Source organism: Drosophila simulans, chromosome 2R, assembly GCF_016746395.2.
Source record: "Drosophila simulans strain w501 chromosome 2R, Prin_Dsim_3.1, whole genome shotgun sequence".
Taxonomy (NCBI): Eukaryota; Metazoa; Arthropoda; class Insecta; order Diptera; family Drosophilidae; genus Drosophila; species Drosophila simulans.
The window spans coordinates 6,416,230-6,434,794 of record NC_052521.2 but is presented as its reverse complement, the minus strand read 5'-3'; the positions used below and the strand labels follow the sequence as shown (position 1 = coordinate 6,434,794).

Sequence of the window (18,565 nt, the reverse complement as noted above, 5' to 3'; positions counted from 1 at the left end):
TAATCTTTCTTAAGGAATAATTTTACTTAAACATTTCTTTTTCCAATCTAATATTAGTTAAGGTTAAATAATATTAATGTAACACGAGGTATTACGATTTTCCTGAGCTAAATCTAGCTAAATGGACAGCACTGTTTCTGGGCGAAGCGCTCTTCGATGTTGAAGAACTGCCAAGGCAATCAAATAAATGAAGATGCAACCTGACCATAAATGCCGCAAATACCACTCATACTCCAGCATTCCCCACTGCCAACGTGCAGCTCCAGCTCCTGCTCCTGCTCCTGCTGGCTGTCCATAGGAACGAGCGAGTTTATATAGCTATATCGGTTCTGGGTTCAGGCTTATTTATAGGACAAGAAAAAAAAAGGGGAGGCAAGCCGGCACGCCAGGATGCAATGGCCCGAAGAGCACGTGGCGGACAAGGAGTTCCCCGCGTGGAACAGGATGCATAAATGAATGAAATGGCGTTTTAGGCAATTCGTAGCGACCAAGTTTGTGCTGACAGTTCGCCAACTATGCTAATGAGACCGTGGATGCCAGGAGCTCCTAAAGCGGATTTCTTGCCGTGCTGCCGTCAGGAAAATGACGAAAATGAGGAAGCATTCCGCTCTTTTTACGGTGGCAACACTTCAGTCATTCGAGGAACTCCCGATCCTATTTTTAATCGCAACTGCACAAGCTATTTATATCATATATATCCCAACTTACGAATGCAACGCACTTTTCATAAACTATTTTGGCTTTGGATCCCATTGTCCCATGACGATTCAACTTTTCCTTATTGACTTGACTGCCGACACAGTTTCTCCAGTTCATCATAAGCCATCGTAAGTTAGTAATAAAAGCAGGGAGCAACTTTTAGCATAGTTTGCTGAGTAAAATCAATAAAACAAAACAATCTAAACAAAATATAAGTTTTTAATAAGTATGTTTCATTTATCAACATTTCAAAGAACTAATACAACTAGTTTATATTCATACAGAGCGCTTGGTTTTCATAACATACAGAGAGGAAGGACTATTTTATGTAAGTAAATGCGTGCTATTTCACATAGAATATTATTATTTAAAATAAGATGTTTTTGAAAAGTTTGGGGAAAGTTAAAATATAGAAAGCACGCTACATTTTTTAGTTTATTAAAGAATAATTATATATTTAAACATAAAGTAAACAAAGTAAAGTAAACATAGTGAATTGTGTAAATAGTGTAAATAAAGTTTGTATTTTACATAGATTTTTTTGGCACTTCAGCTAAAAAGTATGCAGCATATAAATAGCCTTTAAATACTTAACGAGTTACTTTCACACACAATCTGCGCTGGCTCAGTTGTCACAAATTCACAATAACTTTTAAATAGTTTAATTATTGATCTTATACACGAAAGAGTTAAGGATGTGCGACGTGATCCTCCCATGCGAGTACAATCCGAAGGAATGTCCGAGTCCTGCGGCGGAGAAGAGTCGCCTCTTCACTATCCTGCTCCTCTACTGTTGGCAGCGGGAGTACGACAAGAGACCCTACCGCCAGTTCCAGTTCAAGCGACTCACGTTCGAGGAGCGGATCGGTCGGAGGTACCACTGCATCCGCGACTTCCGCATCATCGTTAACTATCTGCTGCGGCGTCCCCAGTTGTCTGTCCAAATCTCCAGCTTGGTTGTCAGCAACTGGGATGCGGGTTTGCTCAAGGACTTTGTCCGCTCGCTGCTCCCCGTGTGGTACATCGAGCTGAAACTGATGCGGTTTCCTCGCGAGTTCTTCGTGATGCTGCGTCTCAATGCGAGCAAGATGAATGTCAGCCAGCTTAGCTTGGAAGGTAACTAATGTTGAGTTCAAGGTACTCGGGCCTTTGGGCTACATGCTTTGCTCACTATTTCTCAATACATCCAGGAACACCCCTCTCCGATGAAGACGTGCGCATCCTGCGAGAGTTCCTGCTGGTCAGCAAGACTCTGCGCAGGCTCAACGTGTCCAGCTGCAGCCTGACACAGTTCAACTTCGCTCTGATCGCGGACGGAGTGTATAAGTCGCCAGGAGTGCGACGCTTGAGCGCCAACAGGCTGCTGGGGATGAGCCTCAGCCTTGACACGGAAAAAATATCCTCTGTGCTGAGCTCGCTGCTGATGCAGAATACGCTCTGGGCTCTTTCGCTGGAGCACTGCGAACTGACCGCACAGGACATGATTCCCATTGCGGAGCACCTGGCCCGGACCAACTCGAAATTCCGGCGCCTGCGAATCGCCTGCAACAAGATCGGTCCGGATGGAGCCTTCTTCCTGCTACGTGGAATGTCCATGGGTGGCAATCTGGAGCTGCTGGATCTGAGCTACTGCTCGATTGGCACGCATGGCGGTGAGTGGGTGGCCAAGTACCTGGCCTCGTGCCGCAGGCTGCAGATCCTGCACTTGAACTACAACGACATGGGCCCGACGGCAGTGAATCTCATCCTTCTAACCATGAAGAAGCAGTGCAAGCTGGAAAGACTAACCTTGTATGGCAACCACTTTGACTCGCGTACTGCGATGATAGTGCGTCGCTTGCTGGATGCCGAGGTTGTGCTCCACTCCGAGCTGGACATCAGTTACACCTACGACGAGGCACTGCAGGATTACAGGGTGGTGCCTTGGCGTTAGAAAGTTTTTAGTCATGTTTACTCGTAAGTAAATTAAAGTCGCTAAAATCAGTTGTGGTGGTACTTCTTGTTGATATCGTTTGCAGGCGTGTTATGTTTCTTCTGCAGTACTATGATTTTTTTCAAGGAAATTTAAATATATTTTTTAGGGGAAGGTTCACGTTTAAATAATAATTGTATTACAGTTTTACTTTAAATTACTAAACTAACTAATACTAATATTATATTAATATTAATATTTCTAATAGTAATATTTTTCTAACAAAGTTTTTCTGATAATCATATAAATGGAAGTTTTTGGCACACTGTGCGGCGTAAGCTTTGCAACCACGTGCTCACTTTCTCTCTCTCCGGCTTTCTCTCGCATTCCCGATGAATGAAGAGGCGGTGCTGCCAGACTACTGTCGAGTGGGTGGGAAAGCTTGGCTTGGGAGCGAGCTTTTAGGACCAAACAGCTGACCCGACGCAGTGGCAACTTTCGCTTTCGTTTCCGGCTTCTGTTTTGTTATTGTGAGAGCGCAGTTCGTGTGCGTGTGTGTGTGTGCACTTTTGAATGTGTGGCGATTTCAAAGTCAGACAGCAACAACAACGACAGCATAATGAGCGAAAGAGAAAACGACGGCGACGCTCGGAGAGCGAGGGCGGAGAGGGAGCAGAACTTCGGCAGCGGCGCGACGGCGACAGGACAACGCTAACGGTATCCTTGTTGAGAGTTTCGCAATATATTTTCATTGCTGCAGTCTCATCGAAAGCGTCGAAGCAACCGAATCGCATCGAACACCCGATAAATCGGTTAGCCAATGCAAAACTCCACTGAGAAATGCACAGCATACAAAAATGAAAAATAACAAATAAAACCGAATAGAAAAATAACAAACTCTTGGACAACATTCCCAACTAGATAACCAATAATCCCGTGCTTTTCGTTTATTTGCCGTTCAGTGACAGTGCAAGAAAGTGATGTGCTCCAGTTCTTGTATAACTCTTCACAATTAACAAGAAAACCAAAACGGTGTTTTGCCTGCGGCCAATTGTGTTTCCCCGCTGCTTTTATCTTATTTCAGTTGAAAATTTGCTTATCTGCTTGCAGGCGGATGGATGCTGGTACACATATATATTCAGCTACTGCTTATGGCCAGCCAACTACCCACCTAAACTAAAGCGAAACCAGAGCTAAAACCAAACTGAAAACGAAATCAAAACCAAAACCAAAACTTAACGCAACTAACTAAACGAACTGAACTATAAAGAAGCCAGTGGCTGTTACAACTTTCACTACTAGCAAAGTTGGACCAAAAGTAGGCAAAAGCAGAAGCACCCGACCAAGCAGCATGAACATGAACGACAGTCGACGCAACACCGCCACGGAATTCAGCTATATCCTGCAGCGCCAGGTGAGTTGGCCCCCAATTACATGCACTTAGTTTGAGTCTCAGAAGCGCCTGTTTCTCGAGTCCTCGCCCCGAATCATTGAGAGCACCCACAACTCGAGCACTTCCTTGCAGCACCCTAATTGCACACTTCCCAGCCGCAGGAACTCCGACTAATTGCAGCCACACGAACTGACTGATTGGCCAGCTGCCCACTGAGTGCATAATGACCGGGATTGTGGCAGAAGTCGGGGTTCTCAGCGGTGCCCAGTAGTTCCATTCGGAACAATCCACTTTCACCAGGTTTCATAGCATAGTTTGAAAAAATTACTGAAAATTCTATCCTATGTCATTGGGACATTTGTCGAATTTGAAAAATATTGGTTTGCTATTGTATCCATATTTGCATAACATAGCAACTTTTCTTTATATTTTAATAGAATTAAAAGTTAAAATGATCCCGTTAGTATGTACACTTAGCACAATTGAAACTTTTTGTTATCCCCTTTAGATAATTGAAACTTTAACTAGAATTTTGCAATCCTTGTAGAAATCCTTGTAGTTTCAAATTTAAAGCTTAATCCGAAAATTATTCCACTTCATGCCTTGTCAAATGTTTTATATTGTGACATTCTAGAAGTATTGCACAAGTATACGCATATGATTTGTGCTGTCATTTGAAAATTATTGTGCACGTTGACTGATTGTGACTGTGAAAACGTAATCAATGTAGATTGAGTTTGCTTTGTGAGGCAAATTAAATTTTCCAAGTCGACAGCCACAACAGATTTGACGACACATGAAAATGTGTCCGATTCCTTGGCTGCCCAATGAATTGTTAATACACAATATGGCTCGTCGATCAATCATGGGCCTAATAAATGGCCCGCCTACATTTGCATATGAATCTGGCCAAGGGGATTTCACTGGGATTTCGGGATCTGGCGACGGGTTATGCCCGATAATCCCTTAAGCTCGTTATGAATTCCATTCCGCCGAACTGCTGGAATTGGCTTGCGTGTCTGTCGGTGTGCACAAACGCAGTAACACACACTTGAAAACGTGGCTCGCAACTCGTAGAAGGACTGTTAAATCAATTTGTTTTCAGCACCCGTGGAACCGCATCCCCATCCCTATCCCCATCCCCATTCCCATTCCCAACCGACCGAGACTTAGACAATGACACATGGGAACCACCGAATCGTGTCCTGATTGAGTGATTATCCAAAGCACAATTCACAACATGCTATGATTGATGACAAGCAATTGAATGGCCTGTGGCACCAAGGACTCGGCTATTTATTGTCTCACCGCTGACCTTTGACGGGCGTGAACGTTTGTCCGAGATCCCCCAAGATTTAATTAGGCTCCCCAAGGAGGTGGCCGCCAAAAAAAGCTCGAGATAACAAAATCAATATGCGGCGCGAAAGGCCTTTAATTACACAGCACCCACACATAGCGATAAGGATAAGAAGGCGATGGATTTATGGGTCTTGCTCCAGCCACAGCCACAGCCGCATCCGCATCCACTTAATCGTCGCTTAGTATGCATGGCATGTGGTGGCAGCGCCGCGCATCTGGCATCTGGCCTTGGACCGGCTCCGCCTGCGCCTCCTCCTGCTCCTGACCCTTGAGCTACTCCCTTCGTGGCAGCTGGGCCAGCTGAGGCATCAAATAAGAATGTCACCCCCTCGTGAGATAACAGAAATCAATGTCAGCTGCAGCTGGCAGTGCACTTGGCCCTGGGGAGCCCCACGAGTTCTTCGACACTCTGGACCGACAATTATGTCTGCATTGGAATTTCCAATTGGCCCGGAAGCCATTCGCTCGAACGCTTAACTCAATCCCACTCTCAATTGACCCAATTAAATCAGACATTGTGCGGGTGTGATGAGAAATCATGGTGCGGAAAACCCAAAATTAGATAAATTTCAAAAGCAATGGCTACTGATGGTCCTTCACTGGATGACCGGAGAGGCTGGTCCCACACGGCGTATGGGCAACGGGCATCACGCATACGCCACCCCGCACAAGTTATGCAATAACTGTTGCATAGCCCAGTGCTGCTCCTCAGCCATTGTGGCTCGCAGGCAATCAAGGTGAATCGCCAAAACCCCAGCGAGACCGCGCTTATTCCATCTCCTGGGCCTGGGCCTCACCTCGGGTGAGTGAGTGTGCGATGGATGTGTCTTAAATGGATTCGATTTCGACGCCTGGCGGACTCCCAACTCCCCGCTGCTTTGGCGGAACAATAAAAAGCAAACACTGTGCGCGTTCGTATCTCGGAAATTGACGGGCAAAACGATAAAAAGACGAGGAAAACTCAGACAAGCACTGAGCTCGGGCTCGCATTTCCCACAGCGATATGTGAAAACACGTGTTCCATAAAGATATGTGCGCTATCCTGCACATATATATATATATATATAGTATTTCCATATACAGATATTCGGCATGCGAATAAATTGGAATTTTTTGCGGTATGATTCGTGCATGCATGTGTGCTTGGTTTGGTTTGATGTGTATTTTACGTTTATGTTTTAAGCGAATCATTCAGCGCGCACTTCGGATTGTCGTTGATGTGAACTCGATTTAATGCCTAACAATTTGATTTTCATGCGATCCACCAGGGCAGCGATGTGTCGGTGGCCGAGGCTTATGCATTCGATGACTTCAACAATATAATGAAGGTAAACTCTGACCCACATTCCCGACTGCACTTGCATTGCGAATCGTAGTCGTGTTCACACTCAAGTCCCCTTCACATTCATTAAATTCCCGCCCCGAGTAACGCCTACACTAGCTCGGCGCGAAAGAGACGGCGAGTGGGGAAAGAAAGAGAGAGAGAGACAGACGGGTGGGTGGGACACATCTGGCATTCTAGCATTCTGGCATTCTGGCATTCTGGCCGCGACCTTCTACGGGGTCTTTCGGGCGGTACAAATTGCTTTTGGTCCCTGGACATCAAAAGAATTTTCTTATTAAGAAATACTTGCTTGCCTACTTCGCGAGCGCCTTATTAAATATTGCATCGGGCCAAGTCGTGTACGAGTTGATAATGAAGACAAATTACAATTGAAATGTGCGCTTTTATTGCATACTTTTGGTCCGACTCGATGGAGGGAAATATAAAACCTAATGAAAATTAAATGTGCGCCGACTGGCAATGAAGGCTGTTAAGGAGCAGTTAAAAGGGGAGTAATATGGCTAACTATTCCCATTTAAATATATAATTTTCCATTTAAGATGCAGCTAAGCTTCTCTTACTTTAATAATCCCTTTTGTTTTAGAATTTTACTTCCATAAAGTATCTAAAGGGTTATAAAATAACCATTAAAATCCTGAACTCAATATTCTCGAGACTGTTAAGGTTCCTACACTCTCAAGGATAATGTGGTCACTTTGAGCCATAAGTCATGTAGAGCAGCCTACCTGGGGCTTACGAGGAATAAACCCATCCATCTGGCTTACCTCTTATTAAAGACTAGCAAAAAGTGTACTAAGACTATTTCTAGCTGGCGTGGCTTTAAGCCGAGTCTAATCCCGACAACTAATACCAGAGAATGCCTGTCGAAAGGAGCTGGAAAGGATTTCCTCCATACATATCCTCTAACATACACAGTAGTGATTTTCAAAGGCAGCTTAAAAGGAGGAGGAACTGAAGGCGGCGACGTTGGCCAAGAACTTGAAGGGAACATTGTGTAATATTTGATGCATTACCATGCATAAGTAAGGAATGCCAGTCGGCGAGTGTGTTGGCCCTTTGTTGTTTTGCCAGGCCTCGCACCAAACAAGACTTCGGCTTTTTTGTTGGCAAAGCCATTAGGCCAAGCCAAGGCTGGCCAAAAAAATTTCAGCATTAACGAGTGGGAGAGGGTGCGAATAAAAATAAGGCAGCCAAAGAGCCCTGATTGTTTGCACAACTAATGGTCGCGTCGGCGGCTCAAAGCCAAATTGCCAATAGTTGGGACACTCCGCCTGCTGGCTGACTGTTTCTCAATTAGGTTAGTTCCAGCCGAAAGTGGAACAGCTCTTGGCCAACGACGAAGACTTCGCATTAATTGGACTGAAAGGGAACTGCAAAAATTAAATTAAACACAAAAAGTGCAGAAGCAACTGTTAAAAACATTGGATAAATTGCATAAAACGGCTGGAGATTACTTAATACATTTTATTTTGGTTAGCTAGTTTATAATTTGTTTTTATAGGATTTATTTTGGTATTACTTAAGCTAGTAGGTTTCCATTAGCTTAAATAACTATATTAAATTGTATAGATAATTTGATGAGCAAGTAGTATCAGTATATGCAGTGGCTTTTGTATGTGGTTCCAGTTATGGAGATCAAAGTGGATGAGGTGCAACTGGTCAGTCCTTCGTTCAGGACCAGGATAAGCCCGAGAACGAATGGGAAGAGCATTCTTATGTACTTTCCCTGTGGCAATGGATGCAGTCGGAAAGCAATCGAAAGATGCTGGATTTCAGCCAATATGCTTACAGCTTTGAAGCTTTTGTTTTTGGTTTTCGCACTTAGCCAAATTATTCGTTGACTGAGTTTTAATCATTTTTAAGAAGTTTGTTAATATCTACAAACTGAAAGAGACTGTATAAGTGGTAGAACAGCTGTTTCCCTGCAAAAACCCTGAGCTTAATAAAAGCTATTCGGAAATGCAATGCATTTACAATCTCATTAAGAAGTTTGTTTACAGTAATGTTGGTCAAAAGATATGTTGTTCAAAACACATGTGTGGTATTAAAGATTATATATATTATATAGAATAAATAAGATAAAACCATTACATTGCTTTTATCAAAACAAATATAGCCGCACTTGTGGTTCCTTGGGTTACTTCTCTCATGCAGCCGGCAAAGGTCAGACTCTTTTCCATTTCCCTAAAACAACACAATCCCCAAACCAACCCAAACCAACCCAACCCAACCAAACCCATCCGGAGTCCATTTCCACCCCGGGTTAAGCCTGACCGGAGGACCATTTGGCTGCCTCGCATGTTAGTGTTTACTTTTTCGCTATACACGGAGACTGGGGTATCGGGCAGATGGGCACATGGGTGGCATGGGCAGATGGGTGGGTGGCTACATGCAGTAGGCCCTGTTTGTCTATCGCCAGGGGGGGAGGTGGAGGTGCAACCTAGGCAACCCGAGCAACGGCAGGAACTGGAAGGACAACAATGCCGACGCGACTGTGTCAATAGTTCAGGGGGACACGATTTGGAATGCAAAAAGGCGGCAGTTCTGCGGCAAGTGGCGGGTTTTGCCAACATCGTGCCATTTCGGCTTGCGCATAATTTCGGCTCCCTGGTTAATTGTTTGGCCAGGCCCGGAGGAGCACCTAAACATGCACCGGTCCTTTCAATCTGGGCATGAGTGTGTGTTGTTTGCTGTTTCCCAAAAACGCTTTTATTAAAGTGCAAATGGCTGCTGCCATTGTGTCGGCGTTCTTCACTAATTTCATTAGGCCAGCCAATTATGTGTCCGTCGTTTTGGCCAAACAACTTGTTCTTACCCTTTAACATACTATGTAACCTTGGGCTATGCTGGGCTATAAAATGTATGTATGTATCAACTTTCTCTTAAATCTTATGCTATATTCTAAGGAAGGATATATTAAAATCACGCGGATAATATTTCACTTTTCTATTTCAATTATTTTTATTACAAATTTCCCAATATTTTTCCCACTTTTTCTGGGCAATCTGTACCAAGTACCCAAAGTTATGTAACCTAGGTACCTTGTATATTATCTGCAATTAATTAACATTTCCATTATCTTTTTGTTGGAGCTTCATAAGCTTTTCTACCCTTTAATAAAAGAAAATGGTATTTTAATTCCATTTTTAGGCCGCACGAGCTTAATTTCATTGGAGTTGTAAGGGAAAGTGCGAGACATGGTCCAAGGACATGAGAGTTATTAATTAAAATCGTGCAGTGCATAAAATGGGTTGTTTGCCACCAGGACCGGATCCTGGATTGTTCCAGGATTGTTGGGCCTGGCTCCCAGTGGAGATTGCCTTTCGAGTGCGGCGCTTGCTATTTGTGTTTGAGTTCGTATTTGCCTGCGACAATGTTTGTCTTTTATTAGAAACGTTCTGTTAGTCAGGTACTACTGCCAGGTGGATTTCCAGATGGCATGTGTGCACGTGCGCCTTTGGAAAAGCCACCGAGCAATTTTCATCTCTTGTTTTTTTCTCCCCCCAGTTGATTCCTATCTGTTTTCCCGTTTCACACGCTTTTCAGTCAATTGAGTTTCGACTGGGATTTTTGTTGGTGCCTCATTTGCCCCCTTTTCCCTTGTCAAATTAATTGGATTCGCGCGGCTTAATTGCTGACAGGGGAATGCTGCCAAATTATTTATGAGAGTCCTGACGAACTTTAACGTTTCCATTTGGACCGCCCAGTGTGAGCATACATGTATGCTGTCCGAGTTCGAATTTGACCCCAAGAATACGCTCGATTGAACAGCGGAAACAGATTTATTCATTCATCGAAATCATTTATTCAAGATATTATTTATGATTCCTTGTGCGCATCGCTTGGTCCTGTGATGAAAGTTAAACGAGCCCAAGGACAAGTGGCCATCGCAATTTGATGGAGGCGTAATGTTCCACATGATAAACTAATCAAGCCAGCTGGCTATGAATTATCCTGTTGAGAGTTCGCAGCCTTCAAGGGTTTTCTCGAGATTAACGTTTGTTCATTTGCCTTCGACGGCGCAATTTGTTTTTCATCTTTTTGTTTCACTTTTTTCTTCTCTGGCTTGTGCTCTTGTTTTTTTGTAAGGACGAAGGATTTGGGCCGCTGACAACGGACACTCTGTAATTTCATTGGGCCGCAGCTGCCGTAACCTTGCCCGGCTGATTCAGCCTTGGCAGTGGGCCTGCCTGTTTGACTTTGGCCGGGTTTCCTGTTGCCCTTCCAGTGGCCGTGCCTCATAATTAGCCACTTTCTTTGACACTCGACGGCTGTTCCTGCCCACCCCAAAATACAAGCAACGTACCTGCGACCTTTGACGCCAACTAATTGAATTGAAAACTCAACTCGACTCGCGCGTAATTTGCCTTTGGAAATGTTCATTACCCAAACACCTCCAGAAACCATTTTAAAGTAGTTCTGGCAAATGTTTACCCTGCACTCACTTCCCATTTTAAGGGCGTTTGGGGCCAAAGCTGCAGAAGTGTAAACTTTTCAGCTGTTTGTTTGCTGTTTTCACGAAGTTCAGTTGCTGGAACTTCTTTAATTGCCAGCTGGCTAAAGTTTTACTCCAAATTGGGCTTATCCCTTCGGTTTTTTATTATTTCTGCTGCTTTATTTTTTAGTTGTTTAGTTGCCATGCTGTAAATGTGGGCCACAACATTGGCCCGCTTTCCGTGACTTTATGACGTGGCTGAGGAATTTTATTTATGTTTATGTAGGAGCTCTTCATATAAAATTGTCTTTTATGGCAGGCGGCTGTTGCTGGGTATATGGGAAACTTGTATTACCAACACACGTTCATAAACACATAGAGAAAACAATGTAATCAGTTTCGAGTGCACTTTTTATACCAGTTACTCGTAGGGTGAAAGGGTGTACTATAGTCGTTGAAAAGTTAAAATAGTTAGAAGGACATGTTTTCGACTCTATACAGTGTATATTATATGTAGTTTTAATCAGAATCACTCGACTGTCCGTTAAAAGTTAAAGGTGGATATACACGACACATATATTACACAAATTCTGTTGACAGGTTTCAAAAATACTGTGGTACTATTATGGTAAAAAGGAAATAATTTATTTTATGATTATAGAGATATATTAAATGAAAGTCCATAAATGGAATTCCAAAGACCTATTTTTTCTCAGTGCACACACAATAGAGAGGGGAAAAGGGTTTTGGCAGAACCGCAATTTACGATACGGATACGAGCTGCCTTTGTCTTTGGCTCTACCTGAATATTGCGTATACGCAACATTGGCCGTCGGGAGTAGGTGGGTGGTGTGTGGAGGGCACTGGAAGGCGGGTCCTGTTGGTTTTGCTTTTGATGTAAAGAGGCACTCGAGGCAATTTTACGCTCTTATCCCAATCAACGAGCAGTAATGGCGAGCAGCACAAGGGCGACCGATAGCTAACCTTTGTTGTACGTTACACCGTCCTAGAACAACCATCAGACACATCAGCAACAGGGCCAGCCGCAACAGCCACATCAGCAGCAGCAGCAGCCGCCGCAGCAGCAGCAGCATCGCCAGCATTCGCAGCAGCAGCAGCAGCAAGCACAGCAGGATGCCGGACTGGGGGACACGCTGTCCTCGCTGCCACAGGCCTCGTTCAACTACATCAACTCCATCGTGGGCAGCGGCGTCATCGGCATACCCTACGCCCTACACAGGGCCGGATTCGGACTGGGCCTGGCCCTGCTCATCCTGGTGGCCTACATCACCGACTACTCACTCATCCTGATGGTGAGTGGCAAGCCCCCCTAACTCGATGTCTTTCCCAAATCGGTTTTAAAGTTCCAATCAGGCAATCTGGCCATCCGACCAGACCGGAGCGACCAAAGTCACATGCCAAACGCATTTCCGCTCTACTCCGGGCTTAGCATTTGCTGCATAATTAACGTACCCACTCATTTGCGAGGGCGTGTGCTGCCGTTTAAGCCTCATTTCATTTGCAGGTCAGATGCGGCCACATCTGCGGCCGGTTCAGCTATCCGGGCATCATGGAGGCGGCCTATGGCAAGTACGGATACTACCTGCTCTCCCTGCTGCAGTTCATGTATCCATTCCTGGGTGAGTTGATTACATACTTTGTACATTTCATTATTATTTCAATACTTCAATGGGGTTTTAGTTTATTCTTCCTTAGCACTATTTTTCAATAGCATTTGTTATATTATTTTATTGGCTACCCCTGGTTTTTCGAAACACCAACTTGCTTAAATTACAAGTTTAATAGACTTAATCAATTTTATTTTAATGATCTATGAGTTGTTTACAAATATTAATATGAGAATATGACTGATATGTGTGACTGAAATGTGCTTATACATCCTACATCCACAATATCCTTTATATATTCCCCTTATATTTTGTAATGCCTTTAATTTAAGTAGAATTTTTTGTTATCTCTATTAATCAATTGTGATTTGATGTTTGCAATATTACACTTTTATGATGTAATATAAACTTTATGAGCAATGTTTGTGATGGAAATCCAACCCTCTTTCCAGCCATGATTTCCTACAACGTGGTGGTGGGCGATACGCTGTCGAAGGTTCTGGTCCGCTTCTTCCCCTCCTGGGGCGGTTCCATGGGCGCCGTCCGACTGGGCGTGGTCTTCTTCGTCAACGTGGGCGTGGTGATGCCCCTCTGTCTCTACAAGAACGTCTCCAGACTGGCCAGAGCCAGCTTCATTAGCCTGGCGTGCGTCGTCTTCATCCTGTTTGCCGTCATCATCAAGCTCATGTCGGGCGATTATAAGGTGTAAGTATGCTATCTCAATGCCTTCAATTTTCCACAAAGAGCACACAATAACAGTGATTCGAGGATTTCCCTTTAAATTGATAACTTGGTAATAACGAAGTATTAAAGTCAGGCTTTTCTTTTTGCTTAAAAATTTATATTTTGCTGTTGAAACAGCATGGCGTGTAAAACTAATTGATTGCCATTTTCACTAAAGTGACAACGCCTATCGTTTGAGTCAATTAACGCTTGAATTTAGGCAATGAAATACAATTACTACCTGATCGCTGACTAATTCCATAAATACCTAATTAGCAGAATTTAGAGGGCCAGGAATTTAGCATAACAAATGAGATGGGAATATATTCAAATTTTTACGCACTGGTAATAATTACATTACACTATTTGGTTTTAATATCGAAAGTATTGATTTTATAGACTCATATTGCGTACAATATAGATTTATTTGCCAACTAAAGGTGATTTTCTTTTGTAGACCAGAGTCGTGGGAAACCACTTTTCCCAACTTCCTCTTTAACTTTCTGGCCGCCGAAGCAATTAAAAAAATGCCAGAAGGAAAAATAGAAACAAACAACGCCGGTTGAGCGCGTGAAGATTTATTTACATTTTAATTACAAATTGTGTACTTTCCGCCGATTTTCCCTAACCGCCGACAAAGTTGCAGCCAGTTGGACCTGGGCCGGGGAATAGGGTTCCGGATGGGGTATCCCCAATGCGAGGGTGATGGTGGTCTGACTTGGTCTGGCTTGGGGGTGGTCCTGGGCTTTAGTGCTAAGTGCCGCTTTAGTGCTTTCAAATCTGTGGCAACTGCCCGGGGCGGTGGTGCTCCTGCTCCCGCCGGTGGTGCAGAGGAATCTGCAGGGTGGCGCAGAGCTCATAAAATTTAGTGTGCCACTTGTTTCCCTTTTATGGCTTTTCATTAGGCGAGGCGAGTCGAGTTCTGTTGAGTCTGTTGCAGTGCAACTGAGTTGCATGCATACATACATACGAGTATGAGCTGGGAGCAACAATTTCCCCCTGCAGTTTGAAGGTCAACGGGGGGCAGGACTTGCCCCACTTCAGCTGGGGGGGAAAAGAGAACCTTGAATGCTGCGTCTGCGGCTTGGTATAAAATTTAAATAAATTTCCCATTTGCAGCTGCCTGGCCTTCAGTCTACCTTTCCATTCCTTATCTTTGGGTGCGCACCTTTTGTTTTTACTCATTTTTTATGCGAATAATTCACATTTCCTGCGGCTGTCCGAGCCAACGAAATGTTAATTTGGTGTTAACTTTTGTGTAATGCTTTCCGGAAATACCTTTTTCTTCCCTCCTCTGCCCGCTATGATTTGTTCCCAGGACGGACACGGCGGAGTCGTGGCGGTTCGCCAACTCGGATCTAATCCCGGCTACGGGCATCATGGTCTTCGGTGAGCAGAGTGTGGATTTTCCACTTCACTTTCATATATATCCATATGTGTATCCATCCATCTATCTATCTATGTATCTATATATCTTTCTATTGGACATCGGTCCGTGCAGCTTTCATGTGTCATCACAACACCTTCCTCGTTTATCAATCGATGCGCGACGCGACCATGGAGCGCTGGGAGAAGGTCACCCACATTTCGATTGGATTTGCCTGGACGGTGGCGGCCCTGTTCGGCATCGCCGGCTACTCCACATTCCGCGCCCTTTCCCAAGGTGAGGGATTGACACAAATTGCATTTAATTGCACTGACAGGCAATTTGCGGATGTTTCCTGTCTGCTGTTTTCGGCATTTACTATACCCGTAGTATTTACTGCTTACGACCGTTCCAATCCCGATGGGATTTGGCTTTCCTTCTTGCAGGCGACCTGCTGGAGAACTACTGCTGGGATGACGACCTGATGAACTTCTCGCGTGTGCTCTTCTCCATATCGATACTCCTGACTTTCCCCATCGAGTGCTTCGTGTCCCGCGAGGTGGGCATCCGGAAGCGTAGAGTCAGTTTAGCAACATACTTTTATTTTGGGCCTTTCCCATTCCCTACAGATTGTGCGCGCCCTCGTCCATCGGTTCGTGCTGAAGGAGCCCATCAGCGAGTTCACCCAGGACAAGGACCCCAGCCTGGAGAAGGGGGCCATTATCGATGAGTACTCGAAAGCCATTACCATGGCCATCGTGTTCAGCGCCTTCGTCATCTCGCCCATGACCGACTGCCTGGGTTCGGTGCTGGAGCTGAATGTGAGTAGGATTTCCCATGTCCCTAATCCATGTCCGCCTAGAAAATGGGTTGCGTACACTTGGCCAAAAGAAGGCGGTTATAGATATACGTAAAAATGGTACCCATCCGATGGAAAAAGGAACATTTAAAGTTTTACTTTCATGGAATTAAATCATTGCGGCATATGCATTTCTTATCTTTTTTATACTTCCTTTCACTATTAATATATTTTACAAGTCCACTTCATGTATATTTATCCCACTTTATGATTTGTGGTTTTACCTCAATACACGCGATAACTTAAATCCACAAACTCTGCTGCTTACTTGAGTTTAACCACAATCAGCAAGAGTTTACCCAAAACCTTTTTTAATGTACAAATTAATCATTTATGTTCTTAGTTTCCCAAAGAACACATTTCTTATCATTTATAATGCTCAGGCCATTTATCATCAAGATAACTTCGACTAAGCAATTTGCTAACTTAAAGATTATTTATGACGGTTTTCGTTTGCATTTATTTCCGAGTGAATATTTCGCCTAGATGAAACAGAATAAACTTCAATTCCCAAAATCCATATATTCAAGTAGAGAGCTGTGCAACAATGAATCCGCCTATATCAAATGCTTCATTAAATACGTCTGAGACTAATTCCGATTTCACCATTCACATTTGCCAGACCAAAGGGAGAACCGTATGGCCAAGTTTATTATTATCGTCCGTAGCCATTTGGCTCTTGTATTCCGGTCACGGGTATTGGCCACAACGCCAATCCCAAACGGCATCTACAAATTCTGGCCCGAACCCGGCTTTGTATTTGCCATGCAAATTTATGCCCCACCCATCAGCACATCAGTCCATTCAACAATCCACCCATTTCAGGGTCTCCTGGCGGCCATTCCCCTGGCCTACATCCTGCCCGGACTGGCCTACATTCAGATGGAGCCGCACGCCCTGCTCAGCCGGGAGAAGCTGCCCGCTCTGGGCCTGGTGGTCTTCGGTGCCCTGGTGACCATCCTGGGGGCGGCGGTGCTCCTGCCGGGTCTAATGGGCGGCGACTGCCGATCGGACATTGTGATGGGCTACTGCCGGCAGGAGTTCCAGAACACCACCTCCTCGAACTAAGTTAACGGAACGGAAGTCAGTCCACGATGTAGGGCACGCGGGTTGGGATCGCATTTTTATGGTTTGGGTTTTGGGTTGGAACTTCTGATTTGACCTTCGGTTAACACAGCTGCACCACGTCGCATCGAAAGAAACTTGTACCTGAGTCCCAGACGTTCAAAGTATCTGCGTAAGTAAGTAGTAGGCACAGTGTTGAATTGGATTAGTGGATAGCGGATAGCGGATAGCGGATGTGTGATACGGGCGAACCTCAGTACAAAGGCCAGGCATTCTCTCCGATCGAGCAACCCATGTATATTTGCACCGGATAGTCGTTTATAGTGTACATTTCGTTGGATCCCCGTTGTTGATGTCGATATTGTTGAAAGTAGTGAAAGTTCCTCGATACATAAGTGTGTACTCCGTACTCTGTACTTTGAAGCCATCAAGTTGAGCAAGCGATTTGAATTGAATCGAATCGCAAGAAACGAGCAAAGGCAAACTAAACCGAACTAGAACTAGATGTTATCCGTAGCTTTAGCGTAGTCTGAAACTATTTGGGCACCAATATACACATGCAATCCTTAGCGACAACCGACTCCCCAAGTTGAGAAGTGAATCAAAATCGAACAAGTATTATATGAATGTACCGAGAACTATTTGTAACTATGTATGTATATCTATGCCCCGACGTTACCGAATCGTATTCCCCAGTTTTATATGTATGTATATGTATACAAGGGTAGACAAAAATGCGCTTGAACCGAACTAAAATCAAACTATATCCCCATCAAAACACATCGATTTGAACAACAGTTTTGAGTTGTTAACGGCACTGAATTCTATTTTGAATTGCATATGTACACCGAACACACGATCGAATATTTATATATACTGAAACATAGATATATTTTTGTACAACTCTTGGTTTATACTGCACGATATTATGTAAATACATGTGTATGCATTTTTGGATGTGATTAAAGTCTTTACACTCACACAAAAGCCATCACCTCTTACTTTCTCTTCGGGCTGAGAGATCGGAACCAAGCTGAAGACCCCACAACTCTATATTCTAAGAGCTTAAACACTACATATCATGGCCAAGGAACACGGGACATGCCCAGGGCTTTTCTGAGATACTTTTTACAAGATCTAAACAACTAACCAACTGAACCTATCGCTTTTACACAACGAATACGAGAACGGAAACGGAAACAGCAGCATACAATTTCCACAGACTTCCTGTATATACACGCTATATATGTAGATCCGCTTGTCGTACGATATTGCTCATCTCTTCACTCGCCAAATATCTCGTTGTATCTCTCTTTTTAGCGCTATGCTATATAAATATATGTATATCAAAAGCAGTAGTAGGGAATTAGGGACGAGTTGATCGATTATAGCCGAATTGTTATAACTATTATTGCCGTATTATGCATGTAGCCACATATATATACATACTATTATATTAAATTGTTTAGATGTGATGGTATCTGACCGGAGGATCGTGTGCGTAGAGAAGTTTTGATTTACAACGCAGGCATATCCCAGAGATAACCAAATCCGATTTCATTCCAATAGTATATATGTATAGATAAGCTAAAGCAAAACCAAATGAAATACTCTTGAAATAATAAAACTGCATTTTAGACATATGCTAAAACAACACTGCGGTTTCCATACTATGTCCTTATCGCCGCAATTCGTCGACAATTTCAATTCTCAGGCGTTCTTGCGGTTTCCAAAAACGATACTAGTGCCTTCGAAGTTTTGTATAAAATGTGCAGTTCTTT

The 18,565-nt window shown here is 43.9% G+C and overlaps 2 protein-coding genes across 4 annotated transcripts; both read left to right on the top strand.

The window, feature by feature from the left end:
• Positions 1–1,259: 1,259 nt before the first annotated feature.
• On the top strand, positions 1,260–2,815 carry LOC6733643 (leucine-rich repeat-containing protein 34). 2 transcript variants are annotated; one of them, XM_016167210.3, is made up of 3 exons: positions 1,260–1,815; positions 1,890–2,655; positions 2,718–2,815. In XM_016167210.3, the coding sequence occupies exons 1-2, from the start codon at positions 1,395–1,397 to the stop codon at positions 2,630–2,632; spliced, it is 1,164 nt and encodes a 387-aa protein (XP_016026606.1). In that variant the 5' UTR covers positions 1,260–1,394; the 3' UTR covers positions 2,633–2,655; positions 2,718–2,815. The 2 variants fall into 2 exon arrangements, with proteins under 2 accessions (XP_016026606.1, XP_044778336.1); XM_044922401.1 differs by lacking the exon at positions 2,718–2,815 and having other exon boundaries at positions 1,890–2,682.
• A 452-nt stretch (positions 2,816–3,267) lies between these two features.
• LOC6733642 (putative sodium-coupled neutral amino acid transporter 11) lies at positions 3,268–18,438 on the top strand. 2 transcript variants are annotated; one of them, XM_016167211.3, is made up of 11 exons: positions 3,268–3,423; positions 3,722–4,025; positions 6,632–6,691; positions 12,154–12,456; positions 12,669–12,783; positions 13,224–13,476; positions 14,813–14,883; positions 14,996–15,157; positions 15,307–15,419; positions 15,490–15,681; positions 16,545–18,438. In XM_016167211.3, the coding sequence occupies exons 2-11, from the start codon at positions 3,963–3,965 to the stop codon at positions 16,785–16,787; spliced, it is 1,575 nt and encodes a 524-aa protein (XP_016026603.1). In that variant the 5' UTR covers positions 3,268–3,423; positions 3,722–3,962; the 3' UTR covers positions 16,788–18,438. The 2 variants fall into 2 exon arrangements, with proteins under 2 accessions (XP_016026603.1, XP_016026604.1); XM_016167212.3 differs by lacking the exon at positions 6,632–6,691.
• Positions 18,439–18,565: the final 127 nt, after the last annotated feature.